The sequence below is a fragment of the Anguilla anguilla genome, chromosome 4 (assembly GCF_013347855.1).
Source record: "Anguilla anguilla isolate fAngAng1 chromosome 4, fAngAng1.pri, whole genome shotgun sequence".
In the NCBI taxonomy this organism is placed as follows: domain Eukaryota; kingdom Metazoa; phylum Chordata; class Actinopteri; order Anguilliformes; family Anguillidae; genus Anguilla; species Anguilla anguilla.
The window spans coordinates 59,461,238-59,478,988 of record NC_049204.1 but is presented as its reverse complement, the minus strand read 5'-3'; the positions used below and the strand labels follow the sequence as shown (position 1 = coordinate 59,478,988).

The following is a 17,751-nucleotide window of genomic DNA, read 5'->3' as shown; positions in this document are numbered from 1 at the left end:
TTGTTAAATGTTCTAATCAGTAACTGGAAAGAGGCTATAATAGAAATTAAATGCACACAAAGAGCTGGCAATATAAAAAAAGATCCTAAACGGTAAAGGGGTGTATACATTCTTTATTCAGAAACATCTTTTGCATAAAACATATCTCAGCAGCAAAAAAGTAATACCCCTGGATGGGAGTTGCCTCTGGACTACCCCCTCGAACAACATTCCCAGCGTTCAAGAAGTGTGTTGGGCAAAATTGCTCACCAATAAAGATGCACATTTCAAAAAAGCACAACTGATTCTGAAACCCAGACTTCTCAGATAAAGAAGACGTTACCGAAGTACCATGCAGCAGTTGAAAAGCTTATTCGTGGATCACAACGAATGTACCCTCGGAAGATGTCACAGCAGTCTGAGAACCTCCATTTTAGCTTCAGTTGCATAGAACGATCACTGGAGCCACTGAAGTATCCCGTGCCACCTAATAAAAGAGTATGTGGTTTACAGTACCTCGGGCCAGTACGAATGGTGCCCCGATGACTAGTTCACACATCACTACAGCTTATGATCCGCCTCGTTCTCATGCGTTTCGGAAATCACACAGCAAATTTCATGTCCCCGCCTCTTAAAGACGATTTTGCGTTTTGAACGTGTCCCGGTAGCTGTAACTGGATTAAGATGCGATGTAATTTCTAACGTCAAATCCAGCTTCTCTCATTTCACCAAATGAACCACTATGTTTCATCTACTGAGTGGACAAAGGTATTCATGCTGGAGCTCGTAACAGGCTCCAGCCATATCTTTAAGAAGTCATATTTTTCTTATGTTTGTAAATATTTGTGGAAACTTTTATCCACCGTTGTATTCCAAAGGGTAGACATTTGTAATAAAAATGCAACTAGGACTATGTGTATTGGTTAGTCATGCTCAGAACTTTCCATTTGATTTACACCCTCCAATTTACGGGGGGAACCTAAATGGAAGAGAGGGCACACACTGTGCAATATCAGATCCGTAAGGGGCCACAGCCTCCCTGATTAAAAATTAAAGTGGAGCTGGCAGCAATTATGAAATGGGAGAATGACACAGTGGCGATGCAGTATTCGTCTTGGCTGCAGTTAGACTGAAGCATTTTTGAATGCTTGGCTTTCAGCTACAAGGACAGTCACAGCAAGACTTCTCTTCACACTCTTACACTCGCACAGATTAGGAGAATATTAAGATGCTGGTGGATTGTTATTCTACTTACTGGTTTGGTTTTTCATTCTATAAAGATCTCTTTTAAAATATTATTCTGCTCCAAGTTGTGCTGGTTTCAAACGATGCAACAAATCAAGAAAACAACTTGAATTTGTCTGCGGCAGTAAATATATAAAAATATATATACTACAGTTTCATATCTGTCATGCTGTTGGGAGTACTGACACAAGTACTGTACAAAAAAGCACAACCTACAGTAGCACCAAACACAGGAAGCACTACCAACAATTACAGTTATATACACTTCGGCTTTAAAAAAAGAATTTGTATTTATATGTCCCCTTTGTACCTCATTCCATATTGTGACCATTATAATTATTGCCATTTGTGTCCATATGTTACAATATTTGCCTCATAGACAATTTCTTAGGACTAACTGACATGTAAGGAAATCACACAGAAAGCATTCAGACGCACAAGCATGCTCCCAAGCACACACTGTCATGCACAACCATGAAACCAGTACGACTCTGGAAGTACTGGCTCTCCCGGTCTGTGAGCTTTATCACTGAGCGCTACACAAATTAAACACATTTACATATTAGCATATGCACTGTTCACCTGCAATACAGCCAGTATTTCTCTTTTTTTTTTTTTTTTGCTAACACTCCATAATGCAGTTCCTTATCACCAAATAATTAAATTTCAATTGTAATACTAATATCCATCTTCAATTCAATGGAAATAAAAATAAATAACATTCAGTGTGTGCAAAGAATACGTTTCCCCTATTCTGTTGCCCCCTGGTGGAGGTTCAGGGTACCACAAAAGGTTGAAGGAGGCGACAGAGTGCAGGTCATTCTTTAACCTGCCTCCCTCCGGTTCCCCCCCGCCCCTCCTCATAAACACGCCCATCTTCCACCGCCGTCCGCTGCTTTACCATCACGGAGTATCTTTCTCTGCAACGAAAAAGACGAGAGCGAGACATCAGCAGCGGTTCACAGCGTCACCCAGTGGTGGGTACCTGCACACCGGTACGCACAAACAGCACGGCCAGTCAGGTCCAAAGAGCAGCAGACAAGGCTTTTCCTTTTCATTCATGTGTTCAAATTACCAGTCTGCAAAGTTGTAGTTACACGTGGCCTTTCTGTCAGCTGTAGCCATGGCCGCGATAAGCATGTGGCTGAGGCCTCTCACACAGTAGATGGGTCCCACCCCCTCCCCTCCCCTCCCCTGACCCACCGTTCTGCGTGTCCTGGTGGCGCTGGCAACGGGGCGGGGGCAGGGCCGCCGGCTGGCCGGTGCGGGCCCTGTGGCGCTCCAGGCTGTCCAGGATGCCCTCGGCCAGCCGCAGGACGTCGGCGTGGGTGCCGGGGTGCGTCCTCACCGCCTCCAGCTGCTGCAGGCCCCCCTCGTCCAGCAGCATGCTGCAGTACCTGGGCGCTGAGGGGGAGGGGGAGGGGTGGGGGGTCAGGCGAGGCCTCGCTGCCACGTGAACCTCCGCGTCCCTTTCCCGGTAATCTGTGATCTTAACGGGCTGCTCTAAAGCCCGGATTACGCTGATCCCCGATCCCCCCCCGGCTCCCAAACTCACCGTTCTTGCTGCAGACGTGCTGCATGGCCCAGGCTGCCCACAGCTGCACGCCGGGGGTCTGGAAACACTCCAACAGGGGGAAGAAGGGGTTGAAGGACCTAACACGGGACAGGGAGAGACTGTCAACACCACCCAGAGGTCAACTCAGCACCTTTCACCGGGCCACTAGCCACACCATCGACCCCACAGTTCCAGGAATACAAAACCTCGTCTTCGCGAAATGCAAATACGTTAACTAGCCTCAAGAGACAGGGGCGTGTGGGGCAAAAACGACGCGTGAAACGTTGTTATGGGTAGCGGTGCATGCCCCATGAATTTCACATCACAGAAAATGTTAATCGTGCAACTGTCTGTTCTGGCTAATGAAGCTGTGTATTTATATGATGTGAATAGCTCTGTGGTAAGAGGGCTCAGGCACTTCTGAAAATGTACCATACGATTGAATTCAACAGCCGAGTGAATTCACGAGGACCATAATATGAAGTCCTCCATGACAGATGGGAAACGCCATTGTTAAAATGTAATTTTAGCGTGTAATGTTAACGTTAGTGTCTGCTGGATCACTCTTTACCCACTGTGATTTTAGTGTTGTAAACATTATTTTCTACATTTTAGGCAAGATAATATACTAAATGTCGTTGCTGTATATGGTTTTATTAACCGTATATCAGAGTTTTCTAAACTTTAAGTCTTGTGTTGTTAGACCGGTTTATATCAGACATGAGATAATGTCACACCTTTATTTCCATATTTTCAAATTTTAGGCTCCGTTTTAAGGATATAAAAACAAAAATTTTCTCAAGGAGTCATGGGCTCTGAAACTATGTATGTACAGCAAAACTACTGCGCATTTTGTAATATTATCACGGTTTGATTCTTTTTCATTTTGTCACCAATAAATTCAGCAAATGAAGCTGTTCTATTCTTGTCAAGTCACCATGTGGAAGACGGGAGACTTTAATGCAGGGCTCTCAAACTCAAATCCTGGAGCCGCTGTGTTTTTGATGTGTTCCTGCACTTAGGTGCTTCATTTAAGTCACCGATTGGCTAAAGGGTCTGCGCACCTAGTTTTCAAGGCCCTAATTGGCTGTCGGTTGAAAGGAAATCACAAAAACCAGCAGTGGCTGCGGCCCTGCGGGACTGGTGTTTGAGACCCCTGCTTCACTGCTTGCGGACACTGACCTGTACGCCACCATCTCGCACTCCGGCGTGGGCCACTTCAGGATGGCAGAATGCTGCAGGACACAGACACAGCCGCTGAGTTACGGGCCATTCCCGCTGCCGCACGCACCGACGCACACGGTTGGTGCAACAAAAAAACAAGAGGCGGGCCGTACCAGCTGCTCCAGCAGTGTGGAGCGGAGGGGCAGGCCCAGCGTCCAAACCGCCTCGCCCCTGGAGGTCAGGTGGGCCAGGATCCCCGCGGCGAAGTAGCTGACCTCCACCTCGGGGCTGTGCAGCAGGCTGCGGATGTGGTCCAGGAAGCTCGGCACCATCAGCTCCGAGTGCAGCTCCCCCACCTCCGCGATGTTGTTCTGAATCACAGTGCAGAAGCAAAAGGCTGCTCTCACACACACACGCTGCGGGATTAGGGTTAGCCTCAAACTGAAGGGTGGAGAGTATCTTTATTATGACTGAAAATGTATAGTGCATTGGATTCTCAGGCCTTCCGGGGGGGCTTCTGGCTCCAGGCACCGAACTTCCCAAGGACAATGAGAAGTTAGAAAATATTACATGTTCATTTGTGTGTGTTTTTTTCCTCTCTCTCTCTCTCTCTCTCAAATACATTCCCATTTACTTTGTTAAATTTCACTATATGCTTATGTATTAACCATTTGCCAATCAGATTTAGAATAATGATGATAATTAGTAAAAGCAATCATGCACTTGTTGAGTAATAAGAACAGGGACTGCACCGGCTCTTCTGTCTGGGCTTGTCCACCTTGTTGTGTTGTAAGGTATATGGATATACCATATTTGGCCTGGTAATTATAATTTTCTCTACCCAACAATACTGACAACTGTACAGAGCCAATTCCTACATTCACATACACACAATCACTCACTGCATTAAAAAGATACAAAGATAGCATGCTAGCAGTAGTACAGAACACAGACTCACAGATTCACTGCATTACAGACAAACAACTCAGAAAACTACTGCATTACACTGGGCCAAATTAAGCATCCAGCGCAATATGAAGTCACGCATACTGATGCACTCCTAGAACAAGTACCGCACAGGGGCACTTGCCCACAGGTCCAATTAAATACACAAACCAACACTCACGGCTCTAGTACAGTATGCTGACACACAGGCTTGATGCATTACACTGATGCTCATAAATGAAATAAGTAAATTAGCTGGACTTGCAATCTCAGATATAATGCATCGCACGGTTCCACAGTCACAGAGTGCGTTACACCTACACTCCCTAACAGCCACTTTACAACACTAAGAACCCGACCGAGCCTGAGGTGTAAACCACACATAAACACGGCGCACTCACCAGCAGTCCCAGGACCTTCTGCTGTATAGATGACTCAGTAGGGAAGGACTGCAGAGGGAGCGGGAGACACAGGGCCAGGAAAGTTAGAGACGTGACTCAGAAACAGAGCCTTCCCGAAGGCTCTGAACGACACTCACAGAATGAGTTGGAACTCGAGCAGCGGCGTGCGCCCCGTTTCGGGACGATCACGCCTGTGGACGGGACCGCGTCGCGTACCTCCAGCACTTTGATGAACAGCTCCAGGCCCTGGTTCTCTATGAAGTGGCGGCACGTGGTGGGCGACTCGTCGGTCAGGTTCCAGAGCGCGCTCAGTGTGAACTTCAGCGTGGCGTCCACCACCACCTGGGCCGTCTTCTGACGCACGATGTGGAGGAGTTGCTGTGGAGGGAGACAGGCACTGGTAAAGAGCTCCTCTCTCTGATAAAGAGCTCCTCTCTCTGATAAAGGGCTCCTCTCTCTGATAAAGAGCTCCTCTCTCTGATAAAGAGCTCCTCTCTCTGATAAAGGACTCCTCTCTCTGATAAAGGACTCCTCTCTCTGATAAAGGACTCCTCTCTCTGATGGAGGACTCCTCTCTCTGATGAAGGACCCCTCTCTCTGATGAAGGACTCCTCTCCCTGATAAAGGACTCCTCTCCCTGATAAAGGACTCCTCTCCCTGATAAAGGACTCCTCTCCCTGATAAAGGACTCCTCTCTCTGATAAAGAGCTCCTCTCTCTGATAAAGAGCTCCTCTCTCTGATAAAGAGCTCCTCTCTCTGATAAAGGGCTCCTCTCTCTGATAAAGAGCTCCTCTCTCTGATAAAGAGCTCCTCTCTCTGATAAAGGACTCCTCTCTCTGATAAAGGGCTCCTCTCCCTGATAAAGAGCTCCTCTCTCTGATAAAGGACTCCTCTCCCTGATAAAGGACTCCTCTCCCTGATAAAGGACTCCTCTCTCTGATAAAGGACTCCTCTCTCTGATAAAGGACTCCTCTCTCTGATAAAGGACTCCTCTCTCTGATAAAGGACCCCTCTCTCTGATAAAGGACTCCTCTCTCTGATGGAGGACTCCTCTCTCTGATGAAGGACCCCTCTCTCTGATGAAGGACTCCTCTCCCTGATAAAGGACTCCTCTCCCTGATAAAGGACTCCTCTCCCTGATAAAGGACTCCTCTCCCTGATAAAGGACTCCTCTCCCTGATAAAGGACTCCTCTCTCTGATAAAGAGCTCCTCTCTCTGATAAAGGACTCCTCCCTCTGATCCGTCTCTATCACCGCCTGGGATCACAAGCCTCCATCTTACCTTCACAATGAAGAGCTCTGCGCCCAACTGTGCCGTCTGCTCCGTGGACAGCTGCCAATAAACGACAGGGTCAAACAACGGCCAATCACACGGTCTGCACCAGTTTCCTCATTCTAGCCCTCCTCCATACTCTTCTCTCTTCATCACATGCATTCTTATAATTTTCTTCTCTACCCTTCCCCTCCATCTGGATCTTTGTAAAATCTCACCTTCGCAGCCAGAATAGATATGATGGCCACTGCCATCCTCTGCATGTTCTGGTCTTCGTGATTACACAACCACTGCATTACCAGCTTGGCGGCCTCAAACCTGAAACACAGTGATAATTATGCACACATTGAGACACATTAAGCAATATCTTTATTCAGTAGGCTATCAAATTCTCTTCTCAGCACACCAAATTAAATTACACAGAGTTTAGTGGAGGGCTGGGGTAGGGTATGCACAGAACAACAACAACTCAAAGAGGACTGAAATGGACAACCTGTTAAATGGAACTTCTTGCAGGATGCGATCGCTGCACAGGGAAAGCAGGCAGTTCTTTTGCAACTGGAAAAAATGGAACCGAAATGATCATCAGATAGGTACCCGTGTGCGCTATAGGGAATCTGAAGAAATAAAAAAGTTGAGTACCTTCCTCGTTTTTGATAAACAATGGGACATGACCTTTAATTGCAGATATAGACCACTGACAAATAATGACCAAAAAACCATAGTGCTCTGGGAGGTAAAGAGAAGACAAAAACAGGAAAAAAAGAGGGGTAACCTGAATTACAAGAAAACTGCAGAGGCTGTGGTGGAGAACACATTTGAATGTAAGGGTGCAGTCACACACATTTTTATTTAATTTTAATACTAGTACTTTTGAACACCAGTCATGGGGAACTTTCTGGATTCCCATGAACAGTGACAAACAGAGACCTGCTGGTGGTTGGGGAAGTTCCTCATGGCCTCCAGCAGCAAGTGGGTGATGGTGCCCAGCAGGCGCACGGGCATGCCCGCCGCCAGGTCCTGCTTGGTCAGGTTGAAGACGCACGCGCTGGCCGCCAGCTGGACGTGCAGCGTCACCGGGTGGTTCTGCATGCCCATCACCACCAGCTGCGGAAAAACAGACAAGGGGCCGTAGCCGTTTCACACGGGAGTCATTTGAAATGGAAATATTCGCATGGAAATTAAGAGCGGGACATTTTTTTTTTTTCTAGAACGTACCTTGAGGATGTCCGGGCGTGGCTTCTCCATCACGTGAGTCAGGCTGAAGAGGTGGAACAGGGCCTCCCGAACAAAACACTCCCGCTCACTGTACCTCCGCAGGGCTTCGCAGATCTGGGTCTCGTTTGCCTCCCCGGTTACCTGCGGGTGACACGCGTACACGTCTATAATTTGGAACGAGCTGTCGCCCAACTGAAAAAAAATGCAGGCGCGACTCTACTGCGAGTACACAAGCTCTCCCTTCATACCTTTAAGCTGCCCTCTCCGGACAGGAAGTCGCAGAACCCCGCATCGGTGGCCAGCAGCCCCACGAAGGTCATGCCAGGCCTCTGCTCCACGAAGGCCCTCACGGCCGAGTCGGTCACCTGCTTGCGTCCGGACACGTCCAGCGAGACCAGCGAGGGCAGGATCCCCGGCTGCTCCAGCAGCTGGCGGGCCACGTCCGAGGTGAACTGCTTGTCGTCGGAGATGTCCAGGTGCTGCAGGCCGTCCAGCTGGCTGAGCACGAAGAGGAGCTGGGCGGTGGTCATCTCCAGCCGCTTGAGCTGGTGCATGGTGAGGTAGCGCAGGCGGCCGCGGCAGCCCAGCAGCGGCGTCAGGTTGGTGACCGAGGTGTTGGAGATGTCCAGGCTCTCGAGGCGCGGCAGGGCACAGACGTCGGCCAGGCCCGAGTCGTAGAAGTCGACGTTGGCCACGCTGAGCGAGCGCAGGCCCTGCAGGGAGCTGAAGCGACGGCGGCTGGGCTCCTCCAGCGACATGGTCAGGCCGTTCAGCACCAGCCGCTGGAGGCTGTCCTGGCACTCCTTGTTGGACGCCAGCCCCCGGAGGATGTCGGCGATGGTCAGGTCGGCGTTGACCCGCGCCGCGTCCAGCTCCAGCAGGCGGTGCGGGCAGAGGGCGCGGCGGAAGGCTTCGGCAGAGATGCGCGCGGTGCGGATGCAGGCCCTGCGCAGGCGCAGGTACTGGCAGCTGCGGAATATGCCCACCGTGCTGTCATTCAGAAGACCTGGAAGGAGACTCAGCTCAGCCTGCAGCCTACAAGCACTATACAGCACCAGCAGGGTGCTTCTGTGCTGCTGAAGAAGGTGTCTTGTCATGGGATACTAGCGACATTGAGAAAACAAGACTTGGAAGATTAAAAATAATAATATTACAAAATAAACAAAAACTATGATGTATTTATACATTGTAAATGTGCAATAGCCCTGGTTTCATAACATGACAAAAAACCCAGCTCACCTGCATTCTGTGTAACATTCCACGTAATAAAATCCTTAAAACTCTATCACCAGAAAAATAACCAGTGTAATCTAATATTTCCCCAGCAGAAACGGGTATGCGCATCCTTGCGTTGAGACACCGTCCAGCCACTCCTTGCTTACCCTCCGTGGCCATCTTGCACAGCAGCTGATCCGCCAGCTCCTGCGGGAAGACCAGAAACTCGCGGAGGCACAGGGAGCCATCGGCGCGTTTCACGCAGAACCTGTCCAGGTTACTGCTCACCAGGGACAGGCACAGGTCCGTCAGGGAAGCAGGACATGCCTCATCCTGTAATACACCACAGACCATCCCACAGCTCACCAGTGCTCTTTCATCTTTACGTTGTTCCAAACAGATGATTTCGGCAAACCTAAGTTTGGCCTACATCTCTGACTGTTTTCTTTTCTTATTTCTCAGCCTCATATTGGCTTCTTTTGACTTTCTTCGAAACAGCACTGGTCCTCATGTTGACAGATGGCAATCAAAAGCCTAGAATCAAGACTAGATACCGATAGCCTTCTTATATGATATCTGCACTAAGGAAGTACTTGAACACACCTGACTAATCAGAAACACCTGTGAAACCATTTGTTTCAAACGTTACGTTGTCATGAAACGGGGTACCATGTATCATATGAAAGTGCTGTAATTTCTACACAGTGAAACCAAAATGTATAAAATACTCTTCAATAAAAGCTAAGAATCTGCACTTTAACCACATGCGAATTGTTTGTCCGGACGGCAATATATTAACAGAACAACAGCAACAAAATGCCGCTGACAAGAAGCAAACTGAACAAACTTCACTGAATAAATTTGCACTGTAAGTGGCAGCTGCTAATTGATAGTAATGTTTGGCTAGCAAACATTGCTGTGTGGTCACAGAAGAAAGTTCAAACAGAGATTTTCATCATGCCGAGACAGATATTTTCAACTAAAAATAGCGAAGTCAGGCGGAAGGTTAAATTTGACGTTCCCTATCTGCGTAACTAGCTCAAATAGTGCAGTACAGATTTAACGTTTATCGCAAGAGCACGAGAGTAGACCGTCGGTTATATAGCTGCTTTGCTGGACAATTAAATCACGCCAATTCTATTCTGCTCGTAAAATACTGTTAACCAAATCCAGAGACACTCAAAATAACCACTAGATCACGTTAGCTAGTAAACGTAAAAAATGCTAACTACGTCAGCGTTAACGTCAACAAGCAACTATTTCTACCACAACTAAATATATAGCTATGATTTTCCAAATGGCTTAAGCAGACTACAGCAGCTTTCCAAATAGACAAGCTAACCTGAAAACAATAACGTTAGAATACATCCACAAATTGACACCGAAGTTAGGTTAATAACCAGCTTGTCAGTAACACTGTAACGTTATCTCCACAAGATATTTCAAATGCTTGCCGTCTAACGTTAACTGAGCTAGACTAGCATTACAAGACAAGATGAGGGTTTGCAAGTCTTATTAGTCTAGATCTAGCTACATAACTTGTGCATTTAACAACAGATGGAATGTAACTAACTACACCAGTCTAGCTAAATTACTCCAGTTAACGTTAGCGAGCTTGTTAAGATAGCTACGTACGAAAGAAATATAAATCTAGCAAATCAACTCACCATGACGAAATGTTGCTAGCGGTAGATAGCTAGCTACCTATTTTATGCAACACGATACAAAGCGTCCAAAAATGCCTGGGCTCGCTAGCGAACTAGCTACTGTCCGTAGCTAGCGCTAGCTAGTTTCACTTGATCAGCTGTACTGTTACAGTTACAACAAATATTTGACGGTCATTTATCGCATTGTTTTCTGTAGATTCCTTAACTAAGAGGGATGTCAAGTCGGTAAGAGCAATGTTTTCCATGAGTAGCTCATCTACCAATTTGACGCTTAATCACGAAAGGAAGGAGCTGCAAGCTTTGACAAATAAACAAGGTCGTGACAGAGGAAGTACATTTTCACAAAGATGGGCGGGTCCAAGAATACGGAAGCCCGTTTGTAGTTTCGTGACAGCAGCACTTTTGTAAAACGTGAGCAGTGCAAGGACAATTCTCATACTTCACATCCGATATTCGCATCTATGGGCAGTTACGCTAACTTTGGTTTTAAAATAGACACACCGACTTTTTAACATTTTAAATTAGTTCGCCAGATAATTTTTCATTAGGTTGCAACCAAGGTCAAACCTAGTGAGTTCAGATAGCCAAGCACGCCTGGTTCCGACGCTGAATTGAGAGGTACTGAGGTATTTGAAGGATGGCTGGATTAATCAATTTTGAAGACGAGAAAGAGGTGAAGCAGTTTTTGGATAACCTCGGGGTGGAGTACAGTTATCAATGTCACAAAGAGAAAGATCCGGAAGGTAAGCCATCAGCTGTCCTAGACGGTAATGAACAGGGATAAATTAGCTTGCTTCATTCGAATGAAAACCTACAAAATATTAATTATGTCCTGTTTTACGTGAATATCTGTGTCTCACGTGTCTGAATTTACGCTACGTGTTAGGATGCCAGAGGCTTGCGGATTACTTGGAAGGGGTAAAACGAAATTTTGAGGCGACAGCTCAGGTTCTGAAACACAACTGTGAGGTGAACGGCCACGGCGAGAGTTGCTACAAACTTGGAGCGTACCATATCACCGGAAAGGGTAATGTATTCCAAGAATAGCGTTCTTTCAGATCAAGAAATTAATAAAACACAATTATCCGAAAATCGTACCCCGTCCTAAGTTCTACAGTATTATGCTTTAAATTTAATGAAGCTTTAGCATCTAATACAAGCTTAAAGGGATAGTTCGCTTTAAGTCAATGTCTTTACGTTTTTTGTTGCACAGCTCTTGTTAAGTAGCCTACAAGTTTACTTCACCTAATTATGTAATTATAACTGTAATCTGCAAAGCTTTAGTATTAGCAATGCAGTGCATCTGGTTGATGTCTCTTAAAATCCTTGTGCTGCACTGTTTTTTTGTATTACCCACTAGGTGGCGTAACTGAGTGTCTGAAGAAGGCCTACTCCTGCTTTATGAAATCCTGTGAATCGGGGGGTAAGAAATCGGTGGATGCTTGTCATAACGTGGGCCTCCTTGCACATGACGGACGGGCAATGGATGGGGGCCCTGACGTCGGTGTGGCCCAGAAGTACTATGACAAGGCGTGTGCAGGGGGGTTTGCTCCCAGCTGTTTTAATCTGAGTGCACTGTACATCAAGGGTGCTCCTGGACTCGACAAAGACATGGCGCTTGCTTTAAAGTTCGCGCTGGAGGCCTGCCAGCTCGGACATGTGTGGGGCTGCGCAAATGCCAGTCGAATGTATAAACTTGGTGAGGGGACTGCACGGGACGACAAGAAAGCAGAAGAACTGAAGAACCGTGCCAGACAATTGCACAGTCAACAGAAGGAGCGCCAGTTGTCATTTGGGGAATGAGGAAAGGGACCCAGTTTATCCAGACCTAGTATCACATCCTGTGATACAATCATTAGAATGGCTCAACATTTGAGTTGTGCACCAAGGAGCTTTTATATCAGTTCCGCTGTGCTTGATTCTACAGTTCTTTCTCAAAACCCATTGCGTATGTTTACCATTAAAAGTTAGTAAATACTGGTGGTGTGCATTTTGTCAATGAGAGTGGAAGAAGCTCAGATCTTCTACACAAATAAACATCAGTGGTATTCCTGTGATTAACACTGACATTCTCCACTTCTGCATGTTGTTCTGGATAAGAATGTCTGCTAAGTGATTGTAATGTAATGTAATTTGGCTTAAGCACGTATTGGACTATTTATTTTTAGTGTGTTATGTACTCTGAATCTATAGAATATGAGCAAGCAGAAATAGCTTTGAAAATAGTGAGACCCTAAAGTACAATCATATGTATTGTAGAGCATCACACATGTAATTGTAAATATAAAACCTTCACTGGATTTTTCAAAAAGCGAATTTGGTAGAAGCTGTAATTGTAAACACAGAAAAGTGTCATATTTGTGACTAGGCAGAATACCATACCTGCCACAGCAATACACACAATTACAAGATAGTTTTAAGAAGTTCGTACATATATTCAAAGGGAAATCGGTTTAAAATGCAAATACAGTACAAGCACACTATACAGTACAATCTACAACATGATCAATAAAACAATTCATGGGGTGTAGTACTTTTCTATCACATGAGGGCGCTATATCCCAATATATGACCTTCCTCCCCTCGCCCAAAACACTTGGCGACGGCGTGCTTAATCTCCAAGAAACACACAAGCCATTGTAGAAGTTTTTTCCTTCAACCATTGGTATCGTCAAATGAAATTCTTCTTTTGTTTTATTTGTGATGATAAATGTTTTATACTATCTGACAACGTCACAAAGGAAGTCTACCAAGCCCATGCAAGTGTAAATTTTTACAATATAATATGCATTATTTAAAAGCATTTAACAGTAATGAACTAGTTCGGGTTTCATTTTAGAATGCCGATTGGAAAATCACACTGCTGTCTGCTGTTTGGGATTAAATTTGCCAGTTTAGTCCCTCTAGTCTCGATAATATACAAATCAAATACCTATAAAATGAAATTGGATTGGAAATGTATTTTTTTCTCAACATAAAATCTAAATGAGGGAGGGCACAAATGCAATATTCACATATTTAGCATGTATTCCTTGCACGTCACTGACACCAGTATGCACCAGCATGCCCCTCTCGCGGTCTAATTCAGTGCCAACGGTGCACGCGATAGACAAGAGGCCAACCGTCACCTTCGATGCTCATCAGTGGGGTGGGTGGGCCGCGCCCGCGGCTCCTCCCCCAGTACGCGCTCATCCTCAGTGAAACAGATCGCGGCAGTGGTTTACCACACTGCGGAGGCAGGGAATCTTTCTTATTACTGCTGTAACTAATACTAAATTTGTTGGCTACATCAGAAGACGAGCGTTTCTGAGCAAAACATTGAAAGGTAACTTAGCTTTAGGAACATCCTTCAGTACACGAACCCCCAGCGTAAGGAGCGCCGACCCCCAGGTCAGTTTATGATTCATTTTGCATCAGTAAAATAGCTAGCTAGCAAATTAGCGTGTTGCTACTCTGAGAGCGGGTTGCTGGTTAGAGGATTACTGAGCTAACTTTCGCTAGCTATTATGTTAGTCCTTGAAAATGTGCAGATTGTTTTACTGCTTGAATGGGATCAGTGCTTCAATCCTAGATCTTTCTTTATTTGCTAGATTGCTAATGTGACTAGCTGACGAGGTAACGCTACGTCTTTTGTTTTTGTAGCCGTTAGCTAACTGGCTATCATGCGCGGTCGTTTTGTTTTTATTTAGCGTGCGTTCCCTCTATCTTCCCTTTCATCATCACATCCTCGACGGCCTCGGGGCTCAGGCTATAGATGTGTCCGGCGTAGAGCATCCACGGTCCCGCCCAGATCCGGGGAGTGTCTCCGCTGTGGGGCGTGGGGGGTTCAGTCACTACACCTCAAGCATAACCCAATACAAAACTCCACTAAATTCAAAGATAATTCTCCATCTTGAACTTGAAATTTGCTTGTCAATTTGAAATACGCCGCAAGAAACGCATAGCTAGTTAGCAATTTTTAAGGTTAAAAAAATCCTCAATATGGTTTGACACTCAAGGGCTATACGCCAACATTATTCGAAAGAACACGTTCTCCTAAACTGAAAAATGTGGGAGTCTACTAAACGTATCAATTCGTAGATGTTCTCTTAAATGATTTTTCTAGTTGGCAAGCATCAAATTTCAGAAGCAAATATCCCTAAATGCGAGCACTGTAGAACCCTGCACTTACGGTGAATTCTGGTAGTCCAGATGGAACAGCGTGTGTACTCGGATTAACTAACGAAAAATAAATAATCCCTGTTCAAATGAGTCTAACTAGATCCTTTAAAAATCTGTTATAATAAATAGTCAGTTAAATTAACTAGTAGCGTTAGCTGCATTTGTTCTACTGGTTCACCGTGAAATGTATTGCTGTGAAAAAAAGCAGCACCAGTGTATTTACATTGAGCTGGCTGGTACTGTGGAAAAACTTGTGTTAAAGGTCAATTTCATCGACTCGAAAAGCCACAGCATTTCAGTGCAGCTGCATTTCCATTGCAGAGATAAAGGCCTCCGCGCAGCAGCGAATATTAGATTGGTAACGTTATGTGTTCGCGATGCATTTCAAAATTTGTATAGTCGTTAGCACAGGCCAGCAATAATCGATATAATCCGGAATAGTTGTGACATCCGATACCTTTCAAGTAGTAAATCACACGAACAATTTCTAATGTAAGCTTCGGAGAGATTGTTCCGACAAACCGTTCAAGTTGCTGCAACGTCATTGGTGTAAACGCCGGAGGTGTCAGACACCATTCGCTGTGTGCCATGGGTGATGGTATGTGATGAGCTGCTGCTAAGAATAAAAAACATTCAAACTGAAATGGAGTCCTGTCTCTACCCCTTTAAAGATATGTGCGGAATTTGCATTGCCTGTTCTCATACCCCGGTTTGCATTAGTAAGAAGAATGCTGAGCGCTGTTATCAATATGCCCATGTCGTCTAAGGGAAGTGGATATACTTCTGTTAAGGCCATAGGATCACGGTTAGTTCACATGCTTCGCTTTTGTACCGTTAGCACTATTGCAATGCGATCAGAATTATATGCGAACAGAATTTTAAGACCTCAGTCATGTAATGTTATCATGTCTATGCTATGACGGTGCAGAAATGTCAGGTACTTGTGCAGTTGTTTGCAAATATTCAGCTGTTTTCAGAAGATAAGACAGTCTTCCTGAGAGCAGTGTCCGTAAAAGGACACCACTTCATTGTGTAAGATATGACTTTTAAAAAATATTGTTTTGGGTAGATGTAATGCAGTAAAGAAGTCTAGTCTTCCAAATTTAATTATTTATAGTTCAGTGGATGATAAGAAAAATATTTTTGTGTGATTAACTGTTTTTTTTTTCAAAAGAGAAAAGAGGCAGGGGGAAATTAGATGTTTTTTTTTGTATAATGATTGTTTGAAAGAAATGATTTAATTGACAGCACAGAGTATGAAATAGAAACTGACAGAATAAAAGGGAAACAATTAAACAGGACTGACTGTGAATTAACTGCTGTACAGAAACTATTCTGAATTTCAGTGTCTTTATTGATCATCATTTAAAACTCCCCCCTGAAAGCAGTATATCTGCATTTCTGTCTAGCTCCACAGTGGGGTTGATAGCACAACATCCCCATTAAAAGGAGTTTTAACAGAATTAAGTGACATTGATTGTACAAATATCATTAAATCTTTGTTAGTTAAACATAAGGTTGAATGTCAGCAGATGTGAAGCTGTTCATCTGTTATTTATTACAATTTTGTTCATTTATTTTCTGCTTGCAAATTAAATGGGAACACATGTATGGAAACTAAGTTTCTGTAAATACTAAAAATGTAAAAATCAGAGCTTCGCAACAGATAATTATTTTGTCTTCCATATTAAGATCGGGCTTTCATGTGGTTTTTAGAATGTTTGATAGTGGTAACTTGACTACATTGTTTTTTTTTTGACATTGTTTGAATTTGCATATTACTGATGCAACATGCGTCCTAGGTTCTGTTTTCCTGTTTCATGTAGGTAGTACTTGACTTTTTTGCATCTAAGCTCGAGTTCTGTCGATCGCGCGATGATATTGCTGCAGCAGACACAGTGCAGTTTAATTTGAGAGTGTGTCTTCAACTCGCTATGGCACCAGCTATGAGTATCAGATATTTACTTCAGACCCTTAGGGACAGGTCAGGGGTTTTCCTCTGAATCTCTGCTAATCAACTTTCTGCAAGACTCCTACTGAGAGAAATGAATCATTTATCAAGAAGACATACCCATTTATGCTGTGCTAGCTGCCACGATAGTCCAGAATTCAACATCACGGCTTTGCCGGGGATTGGTGTCATGGCCACAATCTCCATTTCTGCTTTTAGCCTTTTAGCTATGCAGTACTATGATGTCAGTGTCAGTGTAGCTGGCTGTGACTTCTGTGCCCATTCTCAGGAAGGGGAAGGCACCAAAAGTAGTTCTGGGTAACCTAGGAAAATAACACACTTGAGGCTCCAGTCTGGAGCAGATCCAGAAGAACCCTGACAGGATAGCAAGTGAAAAATTGTGAATTGCGATAACGTAAAATATATTACAAATATTACAGATAGTAACCCCTGGAATGAATTGCACATGGCTGCTACATGTTTACTCACAACGAAAGTGTTCTAGCCTGGAATTTTTCCTTTAATGTCACATGGTGATACGCCTTGCATTTGCACTGCTATTTCATTGTGTTATTGAAATGTTTGAGCCTTGCGTCTAAGTTAGTGCTGCGGTTTGGGCTGTGGCAGGCCAGAGACATGGCTGTGTGATTCTGGGTTCATTTCCCTCCCATTTGTCCCTGCTGCTGGTCAACCGCTGAGGAGCTGCTTGTGAGCATTTGAAGAGTTATGATCTATAAAGTGGGATTAACATGGCAGTAAAACTACCTTGGTCCGCATTGTCCTGTTTGGCACAGTGTACATCATTGCTGGTGTTAGTGATTTGTAGTTTATTGCTCCACGTCTGGGTTTGTCACTTGTCTTATGACAGCAGTTTCTCTGAGTGGGTCCTGAACCATGAGCTGAGTACTGGTGGATTGCCTAGAGGTATTTTAAGCTCCGGGGTCAGTCTGTAGGACACATTTTAACCCAGCATCTT

The 17,751-nt window shown here is 44.9% G+C and overlaps 3 protein-coding genes across 6 annotated transcripts in view; 2 read left to right on the top strand and 1 right to left on the bottom strand.

The window, feature by feature from the left end:
• Positions 1-93: 93 nt before the first annotated feature.
• On the bottom strand, positions 94-11,006 carry zyg11 (zyg-11 homolog (C. elegans)). Of its 2 annotated transcripts, XM_035414705.1 has the most exons (15): positions 10,664-11,006; positions 9,164-9,329; positions 8,030-8,787; positions 7,782-7,922; positions 7,494-7,670; positions 7,057-7,121; positions 6,782-6,881; positions 6,573-6,623; positions 5,506-5,667; positions 5,290-5,337; positions 4,117-4,314; positions 3,962-4,014; positions 2,780-2,877; positions 2,428-2,628; positions 94-2,144 (listed from the first exon to the last, which is right to left on the bottom strand). In XM_035414705.1, the coding sequence occupies exons 1-15, from the start codon at positions 10,664-10,666 to the stop codon at positions 2,128-2,130; spliced, it is 2,238 nt and encodes a 745-aa protein (XP_035270596.1). In that variant the 5' UTR covers positions 10,667-11,006; the 3' UTR covers positions 94-2,127. The 2 variants fall into 2 exon arrangements, with proteins under 2 accessions (XP_035270596.1, XP_035270595.1); XM_035414704.1 differs by lacking the exon at positions 10,664-11,006 and having other exon boundaries at positions 9,164-9,365.
• A 45-nt stretch (positions 11,007-11,051) lies between these two features.
• Positions 11,052-13,079, top strand: LOC118225799 (cytochrome c oxidase assembly factor 7). The gene is made up of 3 exons (XM_035414713.1): positions 11,052-11,406; positions 11,550-11,690; positions 12,024-13,079. Exons 1-3 carry the CDS (start codon positions 11,301-11,303, stop codon positions 12,464-12,466), a joined length of 690 nt encoding a protein of 229 aa, XP_035270604.1. The 5' UTR covers positions 11,052-11,300; the 3' UTR covers positions 12,467-13,079.
• A 670-nt stretch (positions 13,080-13,749) lies between these two features.
• The window catches only part of ralgps2 (Ral GEF with PH domain and SH3 binding motif 2), an 82,375-nt gene continuing 78,373 nt past the window's right edge, over positions 13,750-17,751 (top strand). The window contains exon 1 of one of the 3 annotated variants that reach the window (XM_035414707.1): positions 13,750-13,988. The gene's annotated coding sequence lies outside the window, so the exon portion shown is untranslated. Of the gene's footprint in view, positions 14,054-17,751 lie in introns of all 3 variants that reach the window. The other 2 variants (XM_035414706.1, XM_035414708.1) reach the window with 2 other exon arrangements.